Here is a 21,842-nt window from a genome sequence, read left to right as displayed (position 1 = left end):
CAATATATAAATAAAGGTGATAATAGTGACATTTTAAAACTTAATTACGACAACAATAAACAATGCTATAATACCTACAATATTAGAGTGATTTTATAGAAACGTTATAATATATAATATTTTATGTCATTTTTTTTAGTGTAATTTAATTTGACTAAGTTCAAAGCCTCTCAATTTAGCAACTTGATCAATTTTTATCTATTTTTTCATAAAATTTATATCCTTTATTATTAGTTATCAAACTTGAATAAGTAACCTTATTATTTATGAACATTTTAATTAACAATTTCTAAAAAGTTTAATTCAACTTAAATTCTTCAACTTGATTAATAATTCACAAGCTTAGTTTAATTTTTAATACGTCTCTATATATTCCTTGTTCACTTTTTATATTTACAAAACATAGGAAAAATATGTTTGGTTAATAATTGATTATCGCAACATGATATGCTTTTTCTCTGAATCATGTGCTTTTTATTAGTTAAAGGCTTCAAATATTTTCTAAATAAATATAATGGCAAAGAATATATATAAGTCAAGGATAGGCAGATATTACGTGAATCCGCCAAGTTGAAAGTTGATTCATCAATCAATTAAAGCACTTCTTTATACAAATTCGAATTGCATTTGTATATAAATCGAACCGAATCAGCTCGAATTACTCAGCAAAATTCACAATAATTCGAACCAGGTTGGTTTGAACTCAAAACATACATAATTCGAACTAGATGAGTTCGAATTATATAGTGTAAGATTCCCAAAGTAACTCGAACCAAGTTGGTTCGAATTAGTAATTAATAATTCGTAGCAGCTTGGTTCGAATTAGTTATGACCAGACATGTATATATATGGTGTGAACATAAGTTGCTCTCATTAGAGGGGTAAGATGGCTACTGAGGAGAGTTTCATAGTGTTGGTTCACCACAGAGGATCCATTAAGAGGAAAACTCGTTCCGGTGTGAAGTTCACTGATAAGGATCCTCTGTGTATGATCGTCAGGCCTACGATGAGGTATGAGGACCTTGTTAGCTCTGTACTACTGAAACTTGGTCTAGAAGGTGTGAAACGGGTTAAGAAGTTTTTCTATCGCATTCCAATCACGATGCTCCAGGAAATCGTTAAGTATGATTGTTTCACGATCGGGAGTGATGAGGACTTGCAGGTCATGTTTCATTGTCACCGACAGTTTCCAGAGATGAGGACACCAGAACTATTGGCAAAGTTGGTTGACGTGGTATCCAGCTCAGGGGTTCGAACCGGCATACCACCACTTTAGCCACGGTAGCCGGTTCTAGCTCCAGACCTGCCGTTGCTTCTTCCTCCGTCCCTGCGTACGAGCCACCCGTCTAACCTGTTGCCTCCCTTTCATTCGCTGTTGATCTCAACGGCAGTGTAGGCGACGAGGTCGGAACAGGAGAATTTCCGCGAACCTCTTTACAGTGTGCTGCACTGGCTGGGGTTGGAGATGGATTTTTGGATGACCCAGATGACGATGATGTCGAGCTGGATATGATTGCTGATGACAGTGGCGATGATGTCGGAGCAAGTGAGCCTGCTGGGGCGGGCGGTGGTTCTAGCTCTTGCACACAGCAATACCCTCCACATTTTTTCTCTTTGGACTTGGATGCCATGAGGCAGGAGGGGGTTCCTGGGCAGCCGGCTGGATTTGGCACTAGAGATGACGATGGGTCTGCGGGTCTGACAGAGTTTCAGGTTGTCAGCAATTTCAGGATAAAGATGAGGCCTTGTTAAGTGTGAAGACTTACAGCATCCGTCGAGGGGTACAGTACAAGGTCGCGGAATCTGACTATCGCCAGTATGTGGGCAAGTGTTCTGAGTTCGGGAATGGGTGCACCTGGTTGATTCGCTTGAGTCTTCGACAGCGCAAGGGCCTTTGGGAAGTCAAACGCTACAACGGACTGCATACGTGTCTCGCCACCTCCATTTCCAGCGACCACAGGAGTTTGGATTACCATGTGATATCAGCATTCATTATGCCAATGGTTAGGGCTGATGCATCCGTCAGCATCAAGGTGCTCCTAAATGCCACCGCCGCACACTTTGGGTTTAGGCCGACGTATAGGAGGGTCTGGTTGGCCAAGCAGAAGGCTGTTGCCCTCATCTATGGTGACTAGGATGAGTCGTACAACGAGCTCCCAAGGTGGGTGTTAGGAGTATAGTTGACGATGCCTGGTACTGTTGTAGTCCTTAGGACGAGTCCTGTTCGTGTTGGTGCACAGCTGGACGAGTCTCAAACTTATTTTCACAGACTATTCTGGACGTTTCCACCATGTATCGAGGCATTCCGTCATTGCAAGCCCCTAGTTAGTATTGACGACACCCATCTCTATGGCAAGTATGAGGGAACGTTGCTTGTCGCGATTGCACAGGACGGAAACTCCAACATACTCCCTGTGGCATTCGCATTAGTCGAGGGTGAGAATGCTGAGTCGTGGGCCTTCTTTCTCTCCCACCTGCGTGAGCATGTGACACCGCAGCCGGGTCTGCTGGTTATATCGGACAGGCATAACGGCATCAAGGCCGCGCTTGAGGCTCCTGACGGAGGATGGTTACCTCCGTCTGCATACCGGGCATTCTGCATTCGACATGTAGCGGTAACTTTTGTCCTAACCTTCAAGGGCAAAGACACAAGGAGGCTACTTGTGAATGCGGCGTACGCTAAGACCGAGGTCGAGTTCCATTACTGGTTTGATATTCTGAGGTCCGAAGACCCAGCGATGTGTGAATGGGCGAACCGGATTGAGTATTCATTGTGGACACAACATTGTGATGAGGGGCGTAGATTCAGACACATGACGACGAATATCTCTGAGTGTGTGAACTCAATCCTTAAGGGTGTCAGAAACCTTCTTATGTGCTCGCTAGTGAAGGCAACATACGGAAGGTTGGCCGAATTATTTGTTCGCAAAGGAAGAGAGGCTGAGGCGCAGCAGGGAACCGGATAACAATTTAGTCAGCACTTGGTGAAGTGTATAGAGGCCAACTTGAAGACGGCTAGGTGCTTCACGGTGACTTTGTATGACAGGGATAACTCTGAGTTCACCGTCGCAGAGACGACTCCTACTGGTTCTTTCTCATTGAGTAGCTACAGAGTCTCGCTTGCATCTCAGACATGTGACTGCGGATACTTCCAAGCACTTCATTTCCCGTGTCCCCACGCACTGGCATGCTGTGCCTACTCACGACTTACATGGGAGCCTTACGTCCACCAGGTGTATCGTCTTAGTTCGGTATTCAGTGTGTATCGGATGGGTTTCACACCTCCCATTCTGGAGGGTTTCTGGCCACTATATGACGGGCAGACTGTCATCCCAGACCCGAATAAGAGGCGTGCGAGAGAGGGTCGTCCGAGGTCCACTCGGATACGGACCAATATAGACGAGGCAGACTCGAACCGGCCAAAGAGATGTGGGCTTTGTCGGCAGTCCGGCCACACATGTCGGAGTTGCCCATAGCTCTGAGGAGCAGAGCACACACAGTGACATGATTATGTGTATTGCTAGCTTTCGTACTTTTGTTATTTCAATTTCGCGTTTAGATTCCAGTATTTTCGGTTTTCTTACTTGTAGTTGGTAAATGATAAAATTTGTTACTTGTTAGTGTGATGTACTGTGAATGGGATCATAATTGATGAATATGTTTTGTTTCAGGAGTTTTAAACGAAATGTATTTTGAATGCACACCGAAATAACAAACTCTACGAGTTAAATTAAGACATTAGGAAGAAACTATGCTAGTAACAGAAATTAGTATAGAACGAATTGTGAGTAATTCGAACTAACCTGGTTCGAATTACTTTTTCATGCAATTTCATTGTAATTCGAACCAGCTCGGTTCGAATTACTTGGGGAGTGGTTCACCTGTGTAATTCGAACCAATGTAGTTCGATTTATACTAGTTGTAGTTCGAACTAAGTTGGTTCGATTTATTTGTTATTGTAGTTCGAACCAAGCTAGTTCGAATTACATAGTAATGTGCTTTGGCTTATTCGTGAAATAATTTTCAGTTTGGCTGATTCGTGTTATTTTTTTGCTTCCTTGGTTTATATATGTTTTTTGTCCTAAATATAAGTTTAAATAAAAAATTTCATTCTTTTTTATTTTTTAGTTTTTATCCTTATTTATATATTTTAAATTTTTTAATAGTAAAATTTAATAATTAATTATTTTAATTCCCTATATAATCCATAAATATATTAAAAATTTCAACATACTATTTAATTTTTAGTAAAAATTCACATATATTTTTTTATATGAAATTAATAATTAAAAATATTAAATAATAAATCGGCAAGAAAATAATGAGTTTATATCTTATTTTTTTAACGTTAAAGACATAATATTTTCTAACACGTCAGCAAAATCCAATTGCATAATAAGAGATACTCTATCATCACTATCCAGTATTCACTGCTCAGTTCTTATTACAACTTCCCTTCATTCTCTCTCTCACTTATCCGCCAAATGATTTCGTTAACCGCCGCGAGATTTTCCAGTGTACCTACATTCTTCATTCTCTCTCCTTCCTCTTCTCCCTTCATCTTCGTCGGAGCACGCCGGAGACCATCGCCGCCGATGAGAACAGTAGCCGCCGACGCCAGAATGGGAGGAGGAGCGAAGTTCGACGGTCCGGTTCCAGTATCTGGCGACATTGAGGAGAACGACGTCGTTTTTGAGCACTGCGTCACGCGGACTCTTCCCCCTGCTGTGACTTTGGAGGAAGGCCTTCGGAAAATCAAGGATGCCGTTGAGACGCTGAAGCTTTCGCCGCCTCGTAGCTCCACCGGATTCCTTAGGTTTCAGGTATCAAATTTGTTCGTTTCAGTGTTAGAACGATGAAATACGAGAAAATGCGAGAAAGCGTGAGTAAAGAGACAGTCACAGAGAATTTAACGGTTATTGAAACTAACTGAATCTAACAAACTGCACCTGTAACTATCTAACTAACTAACTAACAACACGTGACAGTAACTGAAACTAACTAACTAACTAACTAACAGCACGTGATGACAGTAACTAACTATGAAGCTGTGCTAACTAATGTAGCTTCGAAGGAAGCTCTGACACTGAATTACAACTAGCAGTGGTGGAGTGATTGCTGTTCTTATTTTCGTTTCAGTTTTAGATTTAGATATATATTTTTTTATGGAATATGCGTTGTTTTGCAAGGATAATTTGTGTTTTGAAGGGATCATTCAGGTATGTTTGTTTGTTTGTTTTTGCAAAATTGTTTGTTTTTCAGTAAACAATGAGCATTGGCAGAATGGCAGTGTGAGTTGGTATCGTTATCTTAGTTTTATTTTATTTTTGGTTTTTGATGAAATTAGTGTCATGCAAAGGTTGTGGAATTGGTTAAAAGCCTGTCTAAAATTATTGTTCATGTATGTTAATTTACACTCCTCCTGCATTTCAAAAGCCTAAAAGCCTAATTATGAAATTGAAGTTCTTGGTTTAATGTAAGGACATCTAAACCAGCTGAAAGTTTGGAAAATGTTGTCTATGGTGAAATGCTGAAACGATGCACTCCTGAATTATTGCTATGTGGATGTCATTTTCTTTTCCAGGTGGCTGTGCCTCCAAGTCCTAAGGCATTGAATTGGTTTTGTAGTCAACCGGAGTTGTCCGGAGTGTATCCTCTTATATACCTGTCAAAGAATGTTGACAATCCAACCTTGAAATCGCTGTATGTGAATGGAAGCCGTGGTCTCTTTGGCATTGGCTCTGCTGTGTCTTTTTCACGTTCATCCAGTGGAAAGCCTAGTATGATCAAAAGGTTGGTTCAATCTGGTCTTCATTCCTTCTGGTTCTATAAAATTCTTATTAGTTGCATGAAAACATCATATAGGACCGATCCAATCTTTGGTTAAAAGCTGGCCTTTCAAAGGACAGGCTCTTGGGTGATGCAGTCATGTTTGAGAGGCTATATTAACTTGCCACTAAAGATGCTTGCAGATTTAAATCTGAGAAAGAATTGAGTTGTTTTTATAATTTGTTTGCAGGTACATCTCTTCTGATTCAACACATATAGTGGCCTACGGTTTTGTGGATATTAATTTTGATAGTGACTCGATTTCCATGAATATTGAGGATGGTTCTTTTTATTTTTTCATTCCTGAGGTAAAGTTATTATTGGAATTTGAAAACAATCTCACTGTCTTCTTCAGTTCTTCCTCCTGTATTTTTTAGAATAATTGTTTAGCATGTATTCTTATTGTCTCACTAATGTAATATTGCTTAAACTGTAATACCATCATAACAGATTGAGTTAGATGAGTTGGAGTGCATTTCCATTTTGACAGTGACACTAGCATGGAATGACTTTTCCCTCTCCACTTTTGAGGAAGCCCTTCATTCACTTGAAATTTCTCTAAACCAGGTCCCTAGCATGCCTTAAATGTATTTTTGGGACCTTGTTTTTTCTTTTTTTTTTTGGTCTACTTCCTTCTGTATTTATCCTTGATGTCATGTTTCGTTTTGTGCAGATTATATGTTATACCTGGTCTGGTAGTGACACATTGAAACTAAAAAGCGTAAGATCTGGCCTCAGAAAACTGAATTTGGTAGAAGATAGAGCTATTGCAAGGGTATAAGTTCATTTCCTTCCTAATATGTAAGTCTTACTTGTAGCAAATAACAATTAGTTGTTTCTCCCTTAATTGTAGTTGTTTAAAGTTGGCTGGTTAGGAATTATTTACCTATACTTTTCTTATTTGTTTTATGTACACATATAGTATCTCATGAGAATGTCAGGTTTAGAGAGGGAACTAGAAAAGAGGAGAAAATAGGGACTGAAAATATATGGATATATTACTGAATATGGTGTGATGCTTTACAGGAGAGGAATCCTCACCTCTAGTTATCAACTTATCATCAAAGGGAAACCCTAATCCAAACAAATAAGGAAATAATAGTAGATATCATAGGATATTCTTTTTATTCTGACAGTATTTGTTCCTTGCATAAGGCATTTGCATTCACTATCTCAGGCGATGCTTAGTGTAAAAAAATTTCTTTTCCTCTCTCTTTCTTGTATTTTGAAATAAGTTGAAAGTGGTTGAAGTATATTATTCCAGTGTTTTTCCTTTATTTATTGCTTTCCTATGTATTTTTAAATATTAGTATATATTGGCATAATGCTTTTGTTCCAAATATATATGTTATGAGCTTTCTGGGCCATCTAAAGCTTGCTTCAAGTCTCTGATTGGTGTGTGTTCTGAGCATTGACTGTTGTTGTATGCTTTTCTGCATGAGCTGCTAGGTCTACATGAACACTATCACACCTGGAAGAAGAGAAAGCGTGGTTGACATCTTGGAACTGGTATCCTGTATTTTCCTTGTTCCTGCCTTTACTAGCATTAAGTTCACATTTTTGTGTGTATTTCTATCCTTTTATGCTTCTGCATTCTGTTGCATATGATCATTTTTCAATGTCTTCCTTGATTCTATTGTAGAAAGAGTCTCCATCTTCCAGTCAATTCTGTGTCAGGCTTTCAGCAACCCATGCCGTTTCACATAACATGGTATGCATTGTTTTCTCTGTATATACAGAAAAAGCATACATTAAGTATTCATCCAATCCCTTTGCAAAACATAAAACAAGAACTATAATATGTGCATAGATATATCTTATTAATTCTAATTTTATTATAATGCTGGAAAAATTGCTGAAGCCTTTTCATGTTATGTCTACTGTCTCTAACTATCAGTTGGATCAATCCAATAAATTATCATCCTCACTAATTGAGTGCGCCAATATCAATGCTGTATGGGCATCATTAATTGTTGAAGAATGCTCAAGGCTGGGTTTGACGGTGAGGTGATCTAATAAATTATTATAATTCTTCTCTCCATTAATAGATTCAAGCTTGTGATTTTTTTCTTTTTCTAGTATTTTTGTGTAGCACCTGGATCTCGGTCTTCCCCTCTTGCTGTTGCTGCTTCAAGTCACAAGTTAATCACATGTATTTCATGCTTTGATGAGCGTTCACTTGCTTTTCATGCTGTTGGATATGCAAGAGGGTCTCACGTGCCAGCAGTAGTCATCACATCATCTGGAACTGCAGTTTCAAACCTTCTTCCTGCGGTGAGATCAACCAACATTTTCCCCCCTTCTTAACTAACCTGAATTTATTTGGTATCCTGAATGCATAAATGATGACCTAACCTTAGTGATTCATTTGTTGTCATTCTTTGGGCTTCTATTAATGCATGAGTTCTAGAAATATATTGAACCGCTTTTGGGGTTTGTGTGCCTTTTTTTTTGGTTGAGGGGTCTAGGATTGGTACAGCCAGACATTACTTTGCTGTTTATTAATTAATTGTATTCATGCATGTAGTTGTTACGTTAGGCTCCATCAACTTAAGTTGTAGTTACCATTTTCCTGAGGGATTTGCAACCTGAGTTTGTTATGCACGTAAGGTTTTGGATCAGTAAAGGTTTACTTTAGCCCTGATGTAAAGGTCATGGTTTTTCTAGGGGATTTCTCATATATGTTGAGATCTTGGAAAACTTTGCCTTATTGATATCTCATCTTCCTATGTCTAGTATTCTTCTCTTAATCATAATAAATTCTTTTATTGGAAAAAAAATGTAGGTTGTGGAGGCTAGTCAAGATTTTGTACCACTTCTTTTACTTACAGCAGATCGACCTCCAGAGCTGCTAGATTGTGGAGCTAACCAGGCAATTGATCAGGTTAAAAACTTCAGATGTTCTCAAATTCTCATGGTATACATTGTTTGTTATTTAATTAATTTGCGGTCAAACAATGCCAAATCAAGAGGCAAAAGTGTGGAGGGCTGCCCAGGAGGCAAAGATAAATATATAGTTGTTTATTTATTTATGTGATAAAAGAGTAGAAATAGGATTATATAGGAAGCTAAAACTACTAGTGGATAAGTTTGCACCAAAAAGAACAACAAAGGTAAACAGAAAATGAAAATCCCCATATAATTGGTAGAAGATGATACAATATACGGATACAGACTTAATCTTAGGGTATTTGTGAGACCTCTCTCACAATCCTCCTAGTGACTCTGAATCTTATCTAATTGGTCCCTTTTCATTTTCTATGGCAAGAAATCTTTGCCAATTCTCATAATTTGTTATGCAGAATCTGATTCCTGCTGTCTGTCAAACTTTTTCTATTGTAGACCTTCTCTATAATAGTCTTTTATCTTGATGCCTTTTTGTTTTACCTTGCTCACCTTGGTCCAGAAATTGTCGTGTGCATTTTGCAGAAGTTGCTCCTGATTTTGTGGTTTGGTTAGAGTCAAATGCATGAAGCCCTTCCCTGTATGTAGGTAAAGGGACTGCTTATGTGACTTGAACCTGCACCACCAAGTTAAAGGTAGCAACTTACCATTGCACCAAGATGTGCTCTATCTTCTTTGGTTCACCCCACAGCCACCGAATTTCTTGGTCTAAATACTGGTATCCAGAGCCCATTGGACTCCAACTATGGGAGTAGAGCTCAGCACTAGCTTTTTCACCCGTAAGACTCAAACCTGTGATCCTATCTAAGGGAGACAACTAACTTGAACCAACTAATTGTTGTTAAATATTCTTATTTGTTATTGTGATGGGAATTATATATTTCACTAACTAAATCTGGAAAGTCTACAAAAATTAGATGCTCTGGTCTCTTAACGAGAATGTAATTAGTTACACTGGTCTGAAGATTAATTGCTATAATTCAAGAATGTCTGTGGCTTGTTTTTCTTGGTTACTCATGGTACACATTGAACTTTGGAATCAGGTGAACCATTTTGGTGTTTATGTGAGATATTTCTTCAATCTTCCTGCACCAACAGACCAAATTCCTACGAATATGGTACTTACCACTCTTGATTCTGCTATACATCGGGCAATAACTTCACCGTGTGGTCCTGTGCATATTAACTGCCCTTTCAGAGAGCCTTTGGAGAGCAGTCCACGTAAATGGAGGTTAAGCTGTTTAAACGGGCTGGACCTCTGGATCAGTAATGCTGAACCATTTACCAAGTACATTCATATGCGACCATCTTGTATAGATGCTGTAGGAGAAATGATGGAAGTTATAGGCCTGATGCAAAAAGGCAAACATGGTCTTATATTATTTGGTGCAATCCATACAGAGGATGAGATGTGGGCTGCGCTGCTTTTGGCTAAACACCTCTGTTGGCCTGTTTTTGCTGATATTTTGTCAGGGTTGCGCTTGAAAAAGATCTTAACTTCTTTTCCTGATATTGAAAGAAACTTTTTATTTATTGATAATCTTGATCATGCTCTACTCTCAGATTCTGTCAAGGGCTTTTTGGAGATTGATGTGGTTATTCAGGTACCAAATACCCATGAATCTTTTCCCACTTCCTTCTATAATTTCTGCTAAATGCATTTTTGAACGTACTAGTAATGTCCATTTACTTGTGTGTGTTTCTTTTTGGCTGTTTATTCGGAGCAGTTGGGAAGTAGGATAACTAGCAAACGAGTTGGTCAAATTCTAGAGGAGCGTGCTCCTTTTCCATATATTGTGGTTGACAAGCATCCACTTCGTCATGATCCATCACATATTGTAACCCACCGGATACAAACTACCATTGTTGATTTTGTGGGTTTTTTAATTAAGGCTGAATTCCCCCATACAGAGCGCATATGGAGCACTTCATTACAACTGTTGAGTAAAATGGTACTGATTCTAAGAAAATAAGACTAACTTCTTGGTATGATGATATTAGCGTTTTTCTTCTTTTTTTCCCCTTTGATGGAGTTATTGTATTTGGTAGTAATCTTGTTAGATTCAGCTACTGGCAATTTTTAGCAACATTCTCTAAAACTTTTTGATCTGCAGGTCGAATGGGAGATACTGTTTCAAATCAATGCTGAGTGCTCCCTAACTGAACCTTATGTGGCACATATGATGTCAGATGCTCTTTCTTCTGAGTCTGCTCTTTTCCTTGGCAACAGTATGCCCATTCGTGATGTAGATATGTATGGACTTGGTTGGTCTACAAGCAACCCAATTGTTGCATCTATCATGTTAAACTCAGACCTACCAGTTAACTTGATGAGGGTGGCTGGTAACAGGGGGGCTAGTGGTATTGATGGATTACTTAGCACGGCCATTGGGTTTGCCGTGGGAAGCAATAAAAGGGTAGCTATTTATGTTATCAGAATTATCAATTTACTTATATTAGCTGGTGGAAATGTGTCACTGCACGATTTTATAATTTTGCAGTCGTATTAAATTCATCTTTCTTTGATTTGTATTCTAAATGACTGTTTTTTCATCCATTAGTTGGTTTAGTATGGTTGATTATCTCTTTTTCTCTTGACTTTTTATTTCACAATTTCAATCAGGTGTTCTGTTTAGTTGGAGACATTTCTTTATTGCATGATACAAACAGTTTGGCAATTTTGTATCAAAGGTATTTCTTTATCCTTCTGACCATTTTTGTCTCTCCTTTTGCCCGATGTTGTGTTGGACGAGTGGACACACAGACTAGATAAAATAAGATTTGGGTGTTTCTTCATTGAAGAGAAAGTAGAACCTTTTTTGGACAAAGTAGTAGAATCTTCCCTTAGTATATGACCTATAGATGTTACAACAAGATGGAGCCGTTATATTGACTAAAAACTGCTCTTAATAACTCATCTCAAAATATTATAAGATACCATAAGGATATTACTAGAGTAAGAGAACTTTGGGGTAAAGGTAAGGTTGATATTTTGTGATATGGTGATCTGGATGTAAATACTGGGAATAGCCTTGTGGTAGGGGGTCAGGGGTAAGGGGTAAGGCTGCTTGCATCGACCCTCCCTAGACTTCACCTTGTGGGAGACTTGTCCACAGGGCCACCCCTTACCTAAAGATATGAGATATTTTCTGTAGATATTCTAAGTCATTTCTACGATAAACTTGGAAAACTTTCATATTTCTTTGTTACAAGATTACCGTTTATACTTATCACTTGTAGCTAATGTTCTGAAAATAACTCTACATTTAGGAAATTACGGAAACCAATGACCATTTTTGTGGTAAATAATCACGGAGGAGCAATTTTCAGTCTTCTTCCATTGGCAGATAAAGTTGAGCCTAGTATCCTTCATCAATACTTCTATACCTCTCATAACATATTTATCCAAGGGCTATGCATGGCACATGGGTAAGAATCTAGATATACTTTGGTAGGAATTATTTGATCTTTTTTTTTTCCATTGATCATTCTATTTTGTCTGAGATATGTTTGCATTTCTTTGTTCTACTCTTTGCTCGAATGAAATGTCATCTACTTTGTCTGTGGAAATCTTGTAAAATATTTATCATTGGATGGTAAAATATTTATCATTGGATGGTAGTCCAACGCGAGGTAGTTTTATGAGGTTTAAACTATCATCTGTGTGCTGAAATTAACTGGGGAGGTAACTAATATTGTTTTTGCTTATGCAACCAGTGTCAGCATAACATCAAACAGAAATGCTGTGATATATATAATGGCAAGAAAAAAACCATAAAATTATATATTTTGTTAGAAATTGGATAATTTTCCCATTGACTTTACATACATAGTCCATGCTTAATAAATCCTACTATTCATGAGGGGAAAAAATCAATATGCGTGCAGAATCAAACATTTGCACGTGAAGACCAAGGCAGAATTTGAAGATGCTTTACGTTTAGCTCAACATGAGCAAGTGGATTGTATGGTTGAAATTGATAGTTCAATCGATGCCAATGCTAATTTTCACAGGTTACACTGCTGCTGATTTAAGATTCAGTTAATGGATATCACTTCATTGCTCATGAATTTGTATCTTGACTCAGTCTTTTGAGAAAACACTCTCTGGTTGCTGTGAAAGATGCTATGAGGTACATCCCAAATCCCGGTGCTATTAAAGATCAGCATTATTTGTACAAAATTCGTACAATGGAGTGTTTGAGATATAGGTAAGTTTTCACATTATGCAAAAAATTCAAGTCTCCAATGACACTGCTATTTTTTATTTATTTATTTTTTGGTTGCGGGGAGGGGGATGACTTCTATTTAACTGTTAACCTTTCCTTCATTTGATTACTTTCTTTGGATTTTGTATAATGATTTGGTTGCAGATTTGCACTAAGTGCACCACCAACATCAGCATCTGTTGGTGATAATCATGATGAATTCTATAGAGAAGGATTTATCATATCTTTAATTCTTGAAGATGGAAGTGTTGGTTTTGGTGAGGTTGGTATCACTCTGATATTGTCTCATCTTTCATATCTAGTTTAAAATGTTTCCAATCTTAAGCACATAGAGAAATAGATTGGTGAGGGGCTGATACATATTACAGCCCATCCCTTGGGTGTTATGCATACCAGTTGTGAAGCATACTGTAGACAAGAAGAGGAACATAATATTTCTTTTCCATTCCCCTGTAAATCTACTCTAATATGTACTTGATGTTTTGTTGTTGGATCAAGCAGGTTGCTCCGATTGAGATCCACAGAGAAAATTTGGTAGATGCAGAATATCAACTTAGGTTTCTTGTTCATATCATGCAAGAAGTTAATATTAGTTGCTTCCTCTCTCTATTGAAGGGCACATTTTCATATTGGATTTGGAATGAGTTGGGAATTGTGGTAAGCTGTCTCACCTACATTATTTAGCGTAGGGTTAGGCATTTTATGTGAACAAAAACCAATCATGGATCTATGCCTAACCAACTTGAATTTTCGGGTGACAGTTTCCTTGACAGGGTATTAAGGTTATTTGTAAATGGATTTTGTTTGAGGGTATGTTTAAATAGTATTGACATGAATAGTATTAGATTTCTGCATCAACTAGAGATAAGTTGTATAGGTGTTTTGAAAACCCCTTAAGCTAGTTTGGGTTTGAGTTAGTCTTATCCAAATCCAATGAATCGAAACCGCTCCTTAAAATGTACCTATTACCTATGAGTTATCAAATATAAATTTAAGAAGAACTACTTCATTGGCAATGAGGTCATCAAGAAACAGCTTTCCCAAAAAGCTTAAGCTACTACGTAAATTTTTTTTCTTATAAAACGTTTTTATTGCATCTCTATTATGTCCCATCACACTAGTGCAGAGTCCTTTGCACTTGAATTGTTGGTCCACTTGCCTCTGAGGAAAAGACTTATTGTTCATGAACTTAGAATTGTGGGAGTTGTGAGGACTGAACACTAGATATATATTGGTGTGTTCGGGTAAGCTTCCAAAAAACAAAAAAGTACATTCTAAAATATCAATAGAATCAGAAGAAGCTCTATTTTTATTTATTTATTTATTTTTGTTTATTTTTTAATAGCAATAGGAATTGATGCTATCTTTCTCAAGAAGCTTATTCAAATAGATTATGCAAACCTCAAAAGTACTGCCTCTATCAAAAGAGAGACTTTCTTTTTGGGAAGGGAAAATTAAAATTAGAAAAAAGAAAGCAGCAGCACAAATAATAGCACCCTTGGTCAAAGAAGATTGGCTACCATATCATGATTCAATTATCCTAAAAGCTTAATATGTTGGGTGAACCATTGACGACACTAATGTTTTTTTTATTACCAAGGTTATCAAATTATGACATACAGAATTGATATATACTTCATGTTCTAATTTTCTATGATGCAGCCATCTTCTATTTTTCCTAGTGTTAGATGTGGTTTGGAAATGGCTATCCTCAATGCCATAGCTGCTGCAAAGGGCTCCAACTTGTTGAACCTACTTCATCCTCCTATAAGTGAAAAAGATGAATGTGAAACATCATCAGTTCAGGTTTGTGCACTACTTGATTCAAATGGATCTCCAACAGACGTTGCTAACGTTGCTGCCACATTAGTCGAGGAAGGATTTTCTGCAATCAAACTGAAGGTAAGCTAGTTTTCTATTGTTTCGACTTCTTTCTGGAAATCTCTCAGCTCTGCTTCATTTTATATGTAGATCAATGGTTAGAGAAGTATAAAGCTAACAGGTTATAATGCTATACAGGTAGCACGTCGGTATAACCCAACGCAAGATGCCATGGTAATAAAAGAGGTGCGAAAGAAAGTCGGATGCCAGATAATCATACGAGCCGATGCAAATCGGAAGTGGACTTATGAAGAAGCTATGGAGTTCAGTTCTTTGGTTAAGGATTGCAACTTACAGTTTATTGAGGTAGACTAAGTTCACATACCTCATAACTTCTGCACTCATTTTTAATTTACTATTGACTATATTTCTTGTTGCATATTTGCAATGTATTAATAACTTATTTTTGAATATCACCTTTGCAGGAGCCTGTTCAGGATGAAGACGATATAGTCAAGTTCTGTGAAGAAAGTGGCTTACCTGTTGCACTAGATGAGACCATAGATAAAATTCAAGAAAATCCCCTGGGAACGCTAGTAAAATTTACTCATCCGGGAATAGTTGCTGTTGTAAGTTGAATTTACAATGGATACTTTAGGAGCTGGGTATTCTTAATTTTTTTCAGTATGAGGTAGAGGCATTATGTGGACTCTTTTACTAGGATTCACAAAGATACACTATCAAGCTGCAATGCTACATTTCTTTAGAATAAATTAACTAATAGCTCAACCAATCCATTTTTGGTCCTATGTTATTCATGCTCAGCAGTAATACAAACTTGGAAAAGAAAAAATTTATTATTCACTTTAAGTTGGTGTGTATAGATGTTGAATATGATACTGGCTAAGCTGGAGAGTATTATTGATTCAAACAGAATTTATTTTATGATTCCTTTAAACAAGTGCACAATACTCCCAACTTACTAATGATGAACTGATGACTTCTATCTAGAATTCCAATTCTCTGTCTTATAATTTTATATTTTATTTTTCAGGTTATCAAACCAAGTGTTGTTGGGGGTTTTGAGAATGCTGCATTAATTGGACGATGGGCACACCAGCTGGGGAAGATGGCTGTTGTCAGTGCTGCATTTGAAAGCAGTCTAAGTCTATCTGCGTATGCACAGTTTTCTAGTTATCTTGATATGCTAAGTTTTGATACAGTGAACAAGTTACATGGTAAGAAAGTTCCTTCTGTAGCCCATGGTCTTGGAACCTACCGTTGGCTAAAGGAAGATGCAACAATTAATCCAGTTTTAATTGGCCGTAATCCACATAGTGGTATTGTTGAAGCATCTGTACCAAATGCTAGTAGGCTGCTACATAATTTCCAAATCAACCAAAATGTCATATGTGATATTATTGATGAGGAGCAAGTTCTTAAATACCAACTGAAATTAGAGCTTAGTAGTTTATCTTGTTCTTTTGAGGTTCAAGAAACTGGCCAAAAAACAAATGTAAGTACAGAAGCCTCCATACATATTCATTTTATCTTTTTAAAACAAGAAAAGAAATCTTTATTAAGCATTTCACTTGTGCCAACATTTTCTTATTATCTTAGATGCACAATTTTGGATTGTAACATGCTAACATAAATATTCATAATTATTGCAACATATTCTAGTTTACCGATGCTAAGACACTAATAATTGGACTAGTATGACTAGTTTTAAAATCCACCTTGACCATTTTCTTCTTTGAAGGGGAAATCTATTGTCATAAAATATAATTCATTTTTTGTGTTTAGAAAGTAAATCTGATTATGTCTGATTTAGCAAATGTAGGACAATGTACTAGTATTTCTTCATGGTTTCCTTGGAGCTGGTGAAGATTGGAGTCCTATCATGAAGAGCTTTTCTGGATCAGCAAGATGCATCTCAGTGGATCTTCCTGGTCATGGAAAATCAATAATACATGGTGTGAATGATGCTTGTGAGGAACCATTGTTGTCAATGGAAATAATAGCTAATATATTCCATCAACTATTACATCATATAACTCCAGGAAAAGTTACACTAGTTGGGTATTCGATGGGTGCTAGGATTGCATTGTATCTTGCACTCAGATTCAGTAGTAAGGTATGGCGGTGGCATTCAATGTACTATCTTTGTTTCCAAATTTTCTTCACTATGGATCAGCAATTTGAACATTTATGTCAGATAAAAGGAGCTGTGTTAATATCTGGAAGCCCTGGATTAAAAGATAAATTATCACAAAAAATCCGCGCAGCTAAAGATGACTCCAGAGCAAGTTCTATCATTTCTCATGGTTTAGAATCTTTTCTCAATTCCTGGTATGCAGCAGATCTGTGGAAAAGGTGACTTGTTTGTTCTAAACCTTTAGAATGTGCAGTGATTTTGGCTGATCTTATTAGACTTATATGGCATACTTTTCATTCCATTTTCCTTCGTTCCCTTTTACATCATACAGCTTAAGAAGCCATCCTCACTTCACACGAATCACTGCTAATCGCTTGCAACATGAAGACCTGCAGAGTCTTGCCAAGATGTTGTCTGGATTAAGCATAGGAAGGCAGCCGTAAGCTAATTCAAGTTTAACTAATTGTTCATTCCTCTTAGCTTCGTCATTCATGGGTGTGCCAAGTAGCTTCGTCTTTGGTATATTAAACTTAAAAAGTAATATAGTGCTAACTATCAAGAAAGATTGGAATGATATATTGGATGAATGAACACATGACAAGATAGATTAGGAATGAATAAATTTATAGACACAAGTATTAAAATACCCTTTGGTATACATGTATATAAGATATATTCAAAATTTAATTCGGCATTATGAAGATTCATGAACTTTATTGTCTCTGTTGGTTTCTCTCTATGCATTGCAGATCGTTGTGGAAAGATCTGCCAAATTGCAGAACACCTCTTCTTATCATACACGGAGAAAAGGATGCAAAATTTAAGAAAATTGCTCAAGAAATTATGAACACAGTCCGTTCCGGAGTGGGGAGCAATCAAGAAAAAGTGAATATAGACATCCATGAGGTGGTTGAGATTCCGAACTGTGGCCATGCTGTCCATTTGGAGAACCCGCTTCCTGTAGTTTCCGCCTTGAGACGATTCCTAACTACACTCTGAAAGGTATGTGTTGTTGATGTCCAACAAGTTTGATGATGATTAGAACATAGTATGGTATCTTGTTAAAGATGTTAACATGTTAATTATAGTACAGCTTTATGCAAGCTCATATAATTGATATTCAGTATTAGCTCTTACTGAATTTAATAATTTTGTACTATAGACCACAAGCTAAATACTTCAATAGCTTGCGGCTTATAATTCAATTACATTCTCAATGACACATTTACTTTATCCTTGTTTTTCCCAGTTGATTTTGTTATGATGATATTTTTTTGCTTGTTTTCTTTGGTGGACAGCAACCCCATTTGCCTTATTTACACAAAGTTCTCCATGGAGCACAAAGGATTTTTAAAATGTTGCAATCATCTTGGACTTCACATTTAATACTCATGTTTGTTGGTACCCTGGGATACCAAACCCTGTAAAAGATATCATATGCACAATTTTAATATAATTAGAGTTTTATATAAACTTTCTAATATGTTCTAAAAAATAAAGCAAAGTTAAAAAAGAAAATTTACCATTAGTAGCTATTAAAGCAAGGACCACTGCAAAGGTTATGTGAACTGAAATTTTAGTTATACTCAGTCCCAATCCCTCAATCTCAATTCTAGTTCCAGGAAATAAACGCAGTCTTAGGTAACTTAGGTGGTAGCTTCATGTCCTGTTAATAGGAATTTAAGTAACTTAAGGATACTTTCTCTGGTTCTAAATAAGTACCTATTTTCAAATTTTATTTAGTCACAGATAAGGAAGTATAATCAATAAGATTCCTGATTCTTCCTATAAATAAAATTCTCAATGGAAGAGAAGTGTTACTCTACTCAATTCAATGATAGAGAGAGATGACTCAAGTACAAATAAAGAAGGTTGGGAAATTGCCTTTAAAACATTTAATGCTTTACCTAGCAAAATTCGAAGCCCCTATAGATCTCTATCTTCCCTTCTCATTGAAGAGTGGAAGGAGAAAAGGTGAGCTTATTAAAGAGAGGAAATGGGACTGAAAAGTAAAAAGGCAAGTGTGTGCCATCCTTATTTGAATAAGGTTTGTGTTTGATTGACAGTAGAAATAATTTGGGAAGAATATGGTTGAGTTTTGTATTGTTGCTCAAAAAGAAATATGGTTGAGCTTAATTTCAACAAAGCCAAACAATGTGGTTTCAGCCAAACAATGTGCCTCAATAACACGTCGTTATAACAATCCTACTAATAAGTGTTGAAATATCATGAATTATTATAAATGGAAATTCATGACTGACAGTTTTAACTAATATTTGTGAAGAATCATTTATAATCTGATATAAAATCCATTATATTAAGAAGTGAAGGTGCCAGACTGCCTGTAACATTGTTAATCATGTCACCTTCAATTGTTGTGACATGAAGTCCCCAATTTCATCTAACATCAAAGATGATTCAGGCAAATCCTCAAACACATAAGACCCATGAAATGCATTTGGATACTCCACCAACCTCACTCCTACTCCTGCACTCTCTAAACCCTTGCAATATTTTCTTTGCCAATCTTGCAACGGGTCGGACCCACCAATCACCACGAGTGTGTTCGGGAATTTCGAGCCTGAAAATCTTGCCGAATTTGGCCCGAACACGTTTGCGGCAGGATGGTTCCGGTTCGACCCTTTCGGCAAGAATGCTTTCCAGAACCAATCAGCCCGGTCCACCGACAAACCCGGAGCCCCGTTCCCAATTCGGATCTCTGACTCGGTCCTTTCCTCCCCGCCAAAAAACGGCTGAACTGCAATCAGCCCGCGCAATCTCACGCGCTCAAATTTACACGCGCCAGCACGTGCCACTACGTGGTGTCCCAAATTCCCACCAGCGCTATCGCCCATGATAAAACACCGGCCAAGATCTGTACCAGGAGGGAGGCGCGTGGGGTCCACGGAGTCAAGAAACTTGACGACGTCAAACCCGTCGTCGTATTGGGCGGGGCAGCGGTGCTCAGGGGCAAGACGGTAATTAACTGAGATCACAATGGAGCGGACGTGATTGGCCACGCGCCTGGCAAACGAGTCCATAAACACGGTGTTGGCAGAGTTAGTTGCAAATCCGCCGCCGTGGAAATATACTACGACGGGGAGAGTGTCACCGGTAGCAGTGGCGGCGGCGGTAGAGTGGGAGGGAGTGTATTGTCGGAACCAGAGGTCGCGGGAGGGGTCGACGGTGACATCGACTGAGGAGGGTGGGGTGGGCGGTGTTTTGGGGTCGAAGAGTCTGAGGAGGCGGCGGTTGATGGTGAAGTCATGGCGGAAGCAGGCTTTGCGGATGCGCGAGTAGGCTGAGATCATAAGCTTGATCTTCCATGGAAGCGACATTGTTGTAAGAAACTAAGAATGAATGAGTGAGTGAGTCTGTAACGACAAGTGCGGAAAGTAACGAACGCTTTTGGTTTCTGTTATGGTTAGTTATTACTGTTTTTCTTTCTTTTTTTAGTGGAAACTTGTATTAATAAGTTGGTTTTCACATTTAACAAAAAGGGCACGTGGAGTTAATTTGTCACGGTAAAATTTATATTAGATTTCTGTTAAGAAGTCAATTGGGTATTTGTGCAATGTATACAATTAGCTGCTTATTTAGTTCAATATGAGTTAAAAATGAAAATTACTTACGAAATAATAAATTTAAAAACTCTTATTTAGTTATTTCACATCAATTTTCAAATTTCAAATTTTAAAAAAAAATTCCGTTAGTTATTTCAAAAAAATAACCATCTGTTGCTACTTGACTTGCCACATGTCACTCATCCTTAATAAAAATAACCATCCACTTAAGGATAAAAATAATCATTCGCATACCTAATGAATTGAACATCTAACATATTTTAATTATATATAACTAAACTCAATCCAATCAAAATAATCATCTACATAAAAATAAAATAATCATCCGCATACCTACTAAAATGACCATCCTAAATTGACCATTAAAATAGAAGAAGATGAAGAAACAGAATAAACTATTATTGTGACGAAATACGGCACTGTTGTGAAGTATAGGGCTCAAATCAAGAAAGAAGCTAACCATGCTAGGATCCGAAGAAGAAGAGCATGGTGGTATCATCGGTGAGAATAGACTTGAAGGAATGGGAGAAAGCGAATGCGTATCGGAGGAGGTGAAGATGGTGTCGGGAAGAAGGCACACACCGACGAAGGCACTGGACGCTGCGGTGGCCTATGCGGCAACGGCGCCAGTCGGAACAGTGTCGGCGCGATTTCCGATGGTGGTTGGTGACCGTGGCGTTAGTGTACCAGCGAGACTCCATAAGAAAGATATAGAACGCTGACAAACCGTATTGAGAGAGAGAAGTGAGAAAGGGAGGTTGTTTATTTGTTTCCAAAACTGACGGTAATCCTAATATTTGATTTAAATTTCAAATTGAAAACTGTTTAAAATTAATTAGTTGTCTATAATTTAAAATTAATTAATTGCTTATCAAATATTTTGAATTTTAAATTAATCTCATTATATGCATTGTACAATATCTCTATTATCTCCTCATACTTTTCCTTTATATTAGAAAATCTTAAAGTCAGCCGTTTTTAACAATTTTAATCGGTATTTAGTGAGTATAAATATTAAATTATTTTTAATAAATAATTCTATTAATTTATGTGTATAAATTATAATAAATATAGATATAAATTTTATTAATTTATAGGGCAATTTACCAATTTAAAATGATTGGTTGAATCCTTTACCAGATTACAACATTTGGAAATTGCATACCAATTTGTCTTGTTTAATTTTATATAGAAACTGTGGGAGGCAACCACGGTTTCAAAATCAACATAAACCGTGGCTGGTAGCCAGGTTTTACGAGGAAATCAATTTGAGTGTAAACCGTGGTAGGCAGCCACGGTTTACGTGAAGAAAGAGAC

The 21,842-nt window shown here is 37.4% G+C and overlaps 3 protein-coding genes across 6 annotated transcripts; 2 read left to right on the top strand and 1 right to left on the bottom strand.

Annotated features, from left to right (window-relative positions):
* The first annotated feature begins 2,186 nt into the window (after positions 1-2,186).
* LOC130975155 (uncharacterized) lies at positions 2,187-3,476 on the top strand. The gene is made up of 2 exons (XM_057899983.1): positions 2,187-2,905; positions 3,047-3,476. Exons 1-2 carry the CDS (start codon positions 2,187-2,189, stop codon positions 3,474-3,476), a joined length of 1,149 nt encoding a protein of 382 aa, XP_057755966.1.
* A 970-nt stretch (positions 3,477-4,446) lies between these two features.
* LOC130979078 (protein PHYLLO, chloroplastic) lies at positions 4,447-18,403 on the top strand. 4 transcript variants are annotated; one of them, XM_057902468.1, is made up of 28 exons: positions 4,447-4,823; positions 5,585-5,793; positions 6,020-6,137; positions 6,280-6,396; positions 6,503-6,604; positions 7,279-7,338; positions 7,472-7,540; positions 7,727-7,831; positions 7,909-8,103; positions 8,615-8,713; positions 9,777-10,337; positions 10,461-10,685; positions 10,848-11,150; positions 11,357-11,424; positions 12,004-12,162; positions 12,622-12,747; positions 12,822-12,944; positions 13,107-13,224; positions 13,464-13,619; positions 14,625-14,864; positions 14,982-15,149; positions 15,269-15,412; positions 15,838-16,299; positions 16,627-16,920; positions 17,002-17,159; positions 17,273-17,380; positions 17,691-17,943; positions 18,240-18,403. In XM_057902468.1, the coding sequence occupies exons 1-27, from the start codon at positions 4,485-4,487 to the stop codon at positions 17,938-17,940; spliced, it is 5,076 nt and encodes a 1,691-aa protein (XP_057758451.1). In that variant the 5' UTR covers positions 4,447-4,484; the 3' UTR covers positions 17,941-17,943; positions 18,240-18,403. The 4 variants fall into 4 exon arrangements, with proteins under 4 accessions (XP_057758451.1, XP_057758573.1, XP_057758519.1 ...); XM_057902536.1 differs by having other exon boundaries at positions 4,728-4,823; positions 5,629-5,793; XM_057902654.1 differs by lacking the exons at positions 4,447-4,823; positions 5,585-5,793; positions 6,020-6,137 and having other exon boundaries at positions 6,362-6,396; positions 6,503-6,630.
* An 895-nt stretch (positions 18,404-19,298) lies between these two features.
* On the bottom strand, positions 19,299-20,279 carry LOC130975147 (probable carboxylesterase 18). The gene has a single exon (XM_057899977.1). The coding sequence runs from the start codon at positions 20,277-20,279 to the stop codon at positions 19,299-19,301; it is 981 nt and encodes a 326-aa protein (XP_057755960.1).
* Positions 20,280-21,842: the final 1,563 nt, after the last annotated feature.

Source organism: Arachis stenosperma, chromosome 1 (genome assembly GCF_014773155.1).
Source record: "Arachis stenosperma cultivar V10309 chromosome 1, arast.V10309.gnm1.PFL2, whole genome shotgun sequence".
In the NCBI taxonomy this organism is placed as follows: Eukaryota; Viridiplantae; Streptophyta; class Magnoliopsida; order Fabales; family Fabaceae; genus Arachis; species Arachis stenosperma.
This window is presented reverse-complemented; position numbering and strand designations above follow the sequence as displayed.

Excerpts from the sequence above, each read along its gene's own strand:
- LOC130975155 (XM_057899983.1), top strand. The coding sequence starts at position 2,187 with ATGCCTGGTACTGTTGTAGTCCTTAGGACGAGTCCTGTTCGTGTTGGT. Across the intron at positions 2,906-3,046 it reads GTGAAGGCAACATACGGAAG|GGATAACTCTGAGTTCACCG; the intron begins GTTGGCCGAATT and ends TTTGTATGACAG.
- LOC130979078 (XM_057902468.1), top strand. The coding sequence starts at position 4,485 with ATGATTTCGTTAACCGCCGCGAGATTTTCCAGTGTACCTACATTCTTC. Across the intron at positions 4,824-5,584 it reads CCGGATTCCTTAGGTTTCAG|GTGGCTGTGCCTCCAAGTCC; the intron begins GTATCAAATTTG and ends TTTCTTTTCCAG. Across the intron at positions 12,163-12,621 it reads GGGCTATGCATGGCACATGG|AATCAAACATTTGCACGTGA; the intron begins GTAAGAATCTAG and ends ATATGCGTGCAG.
- LOC130975147 (XM_057899977.1), bottom strand. The coding sequence starts at position 20,279 with ATGTCGCTTCCATGGAAGATCAAGCTTATGATCTCAGCCTACTCGCGC.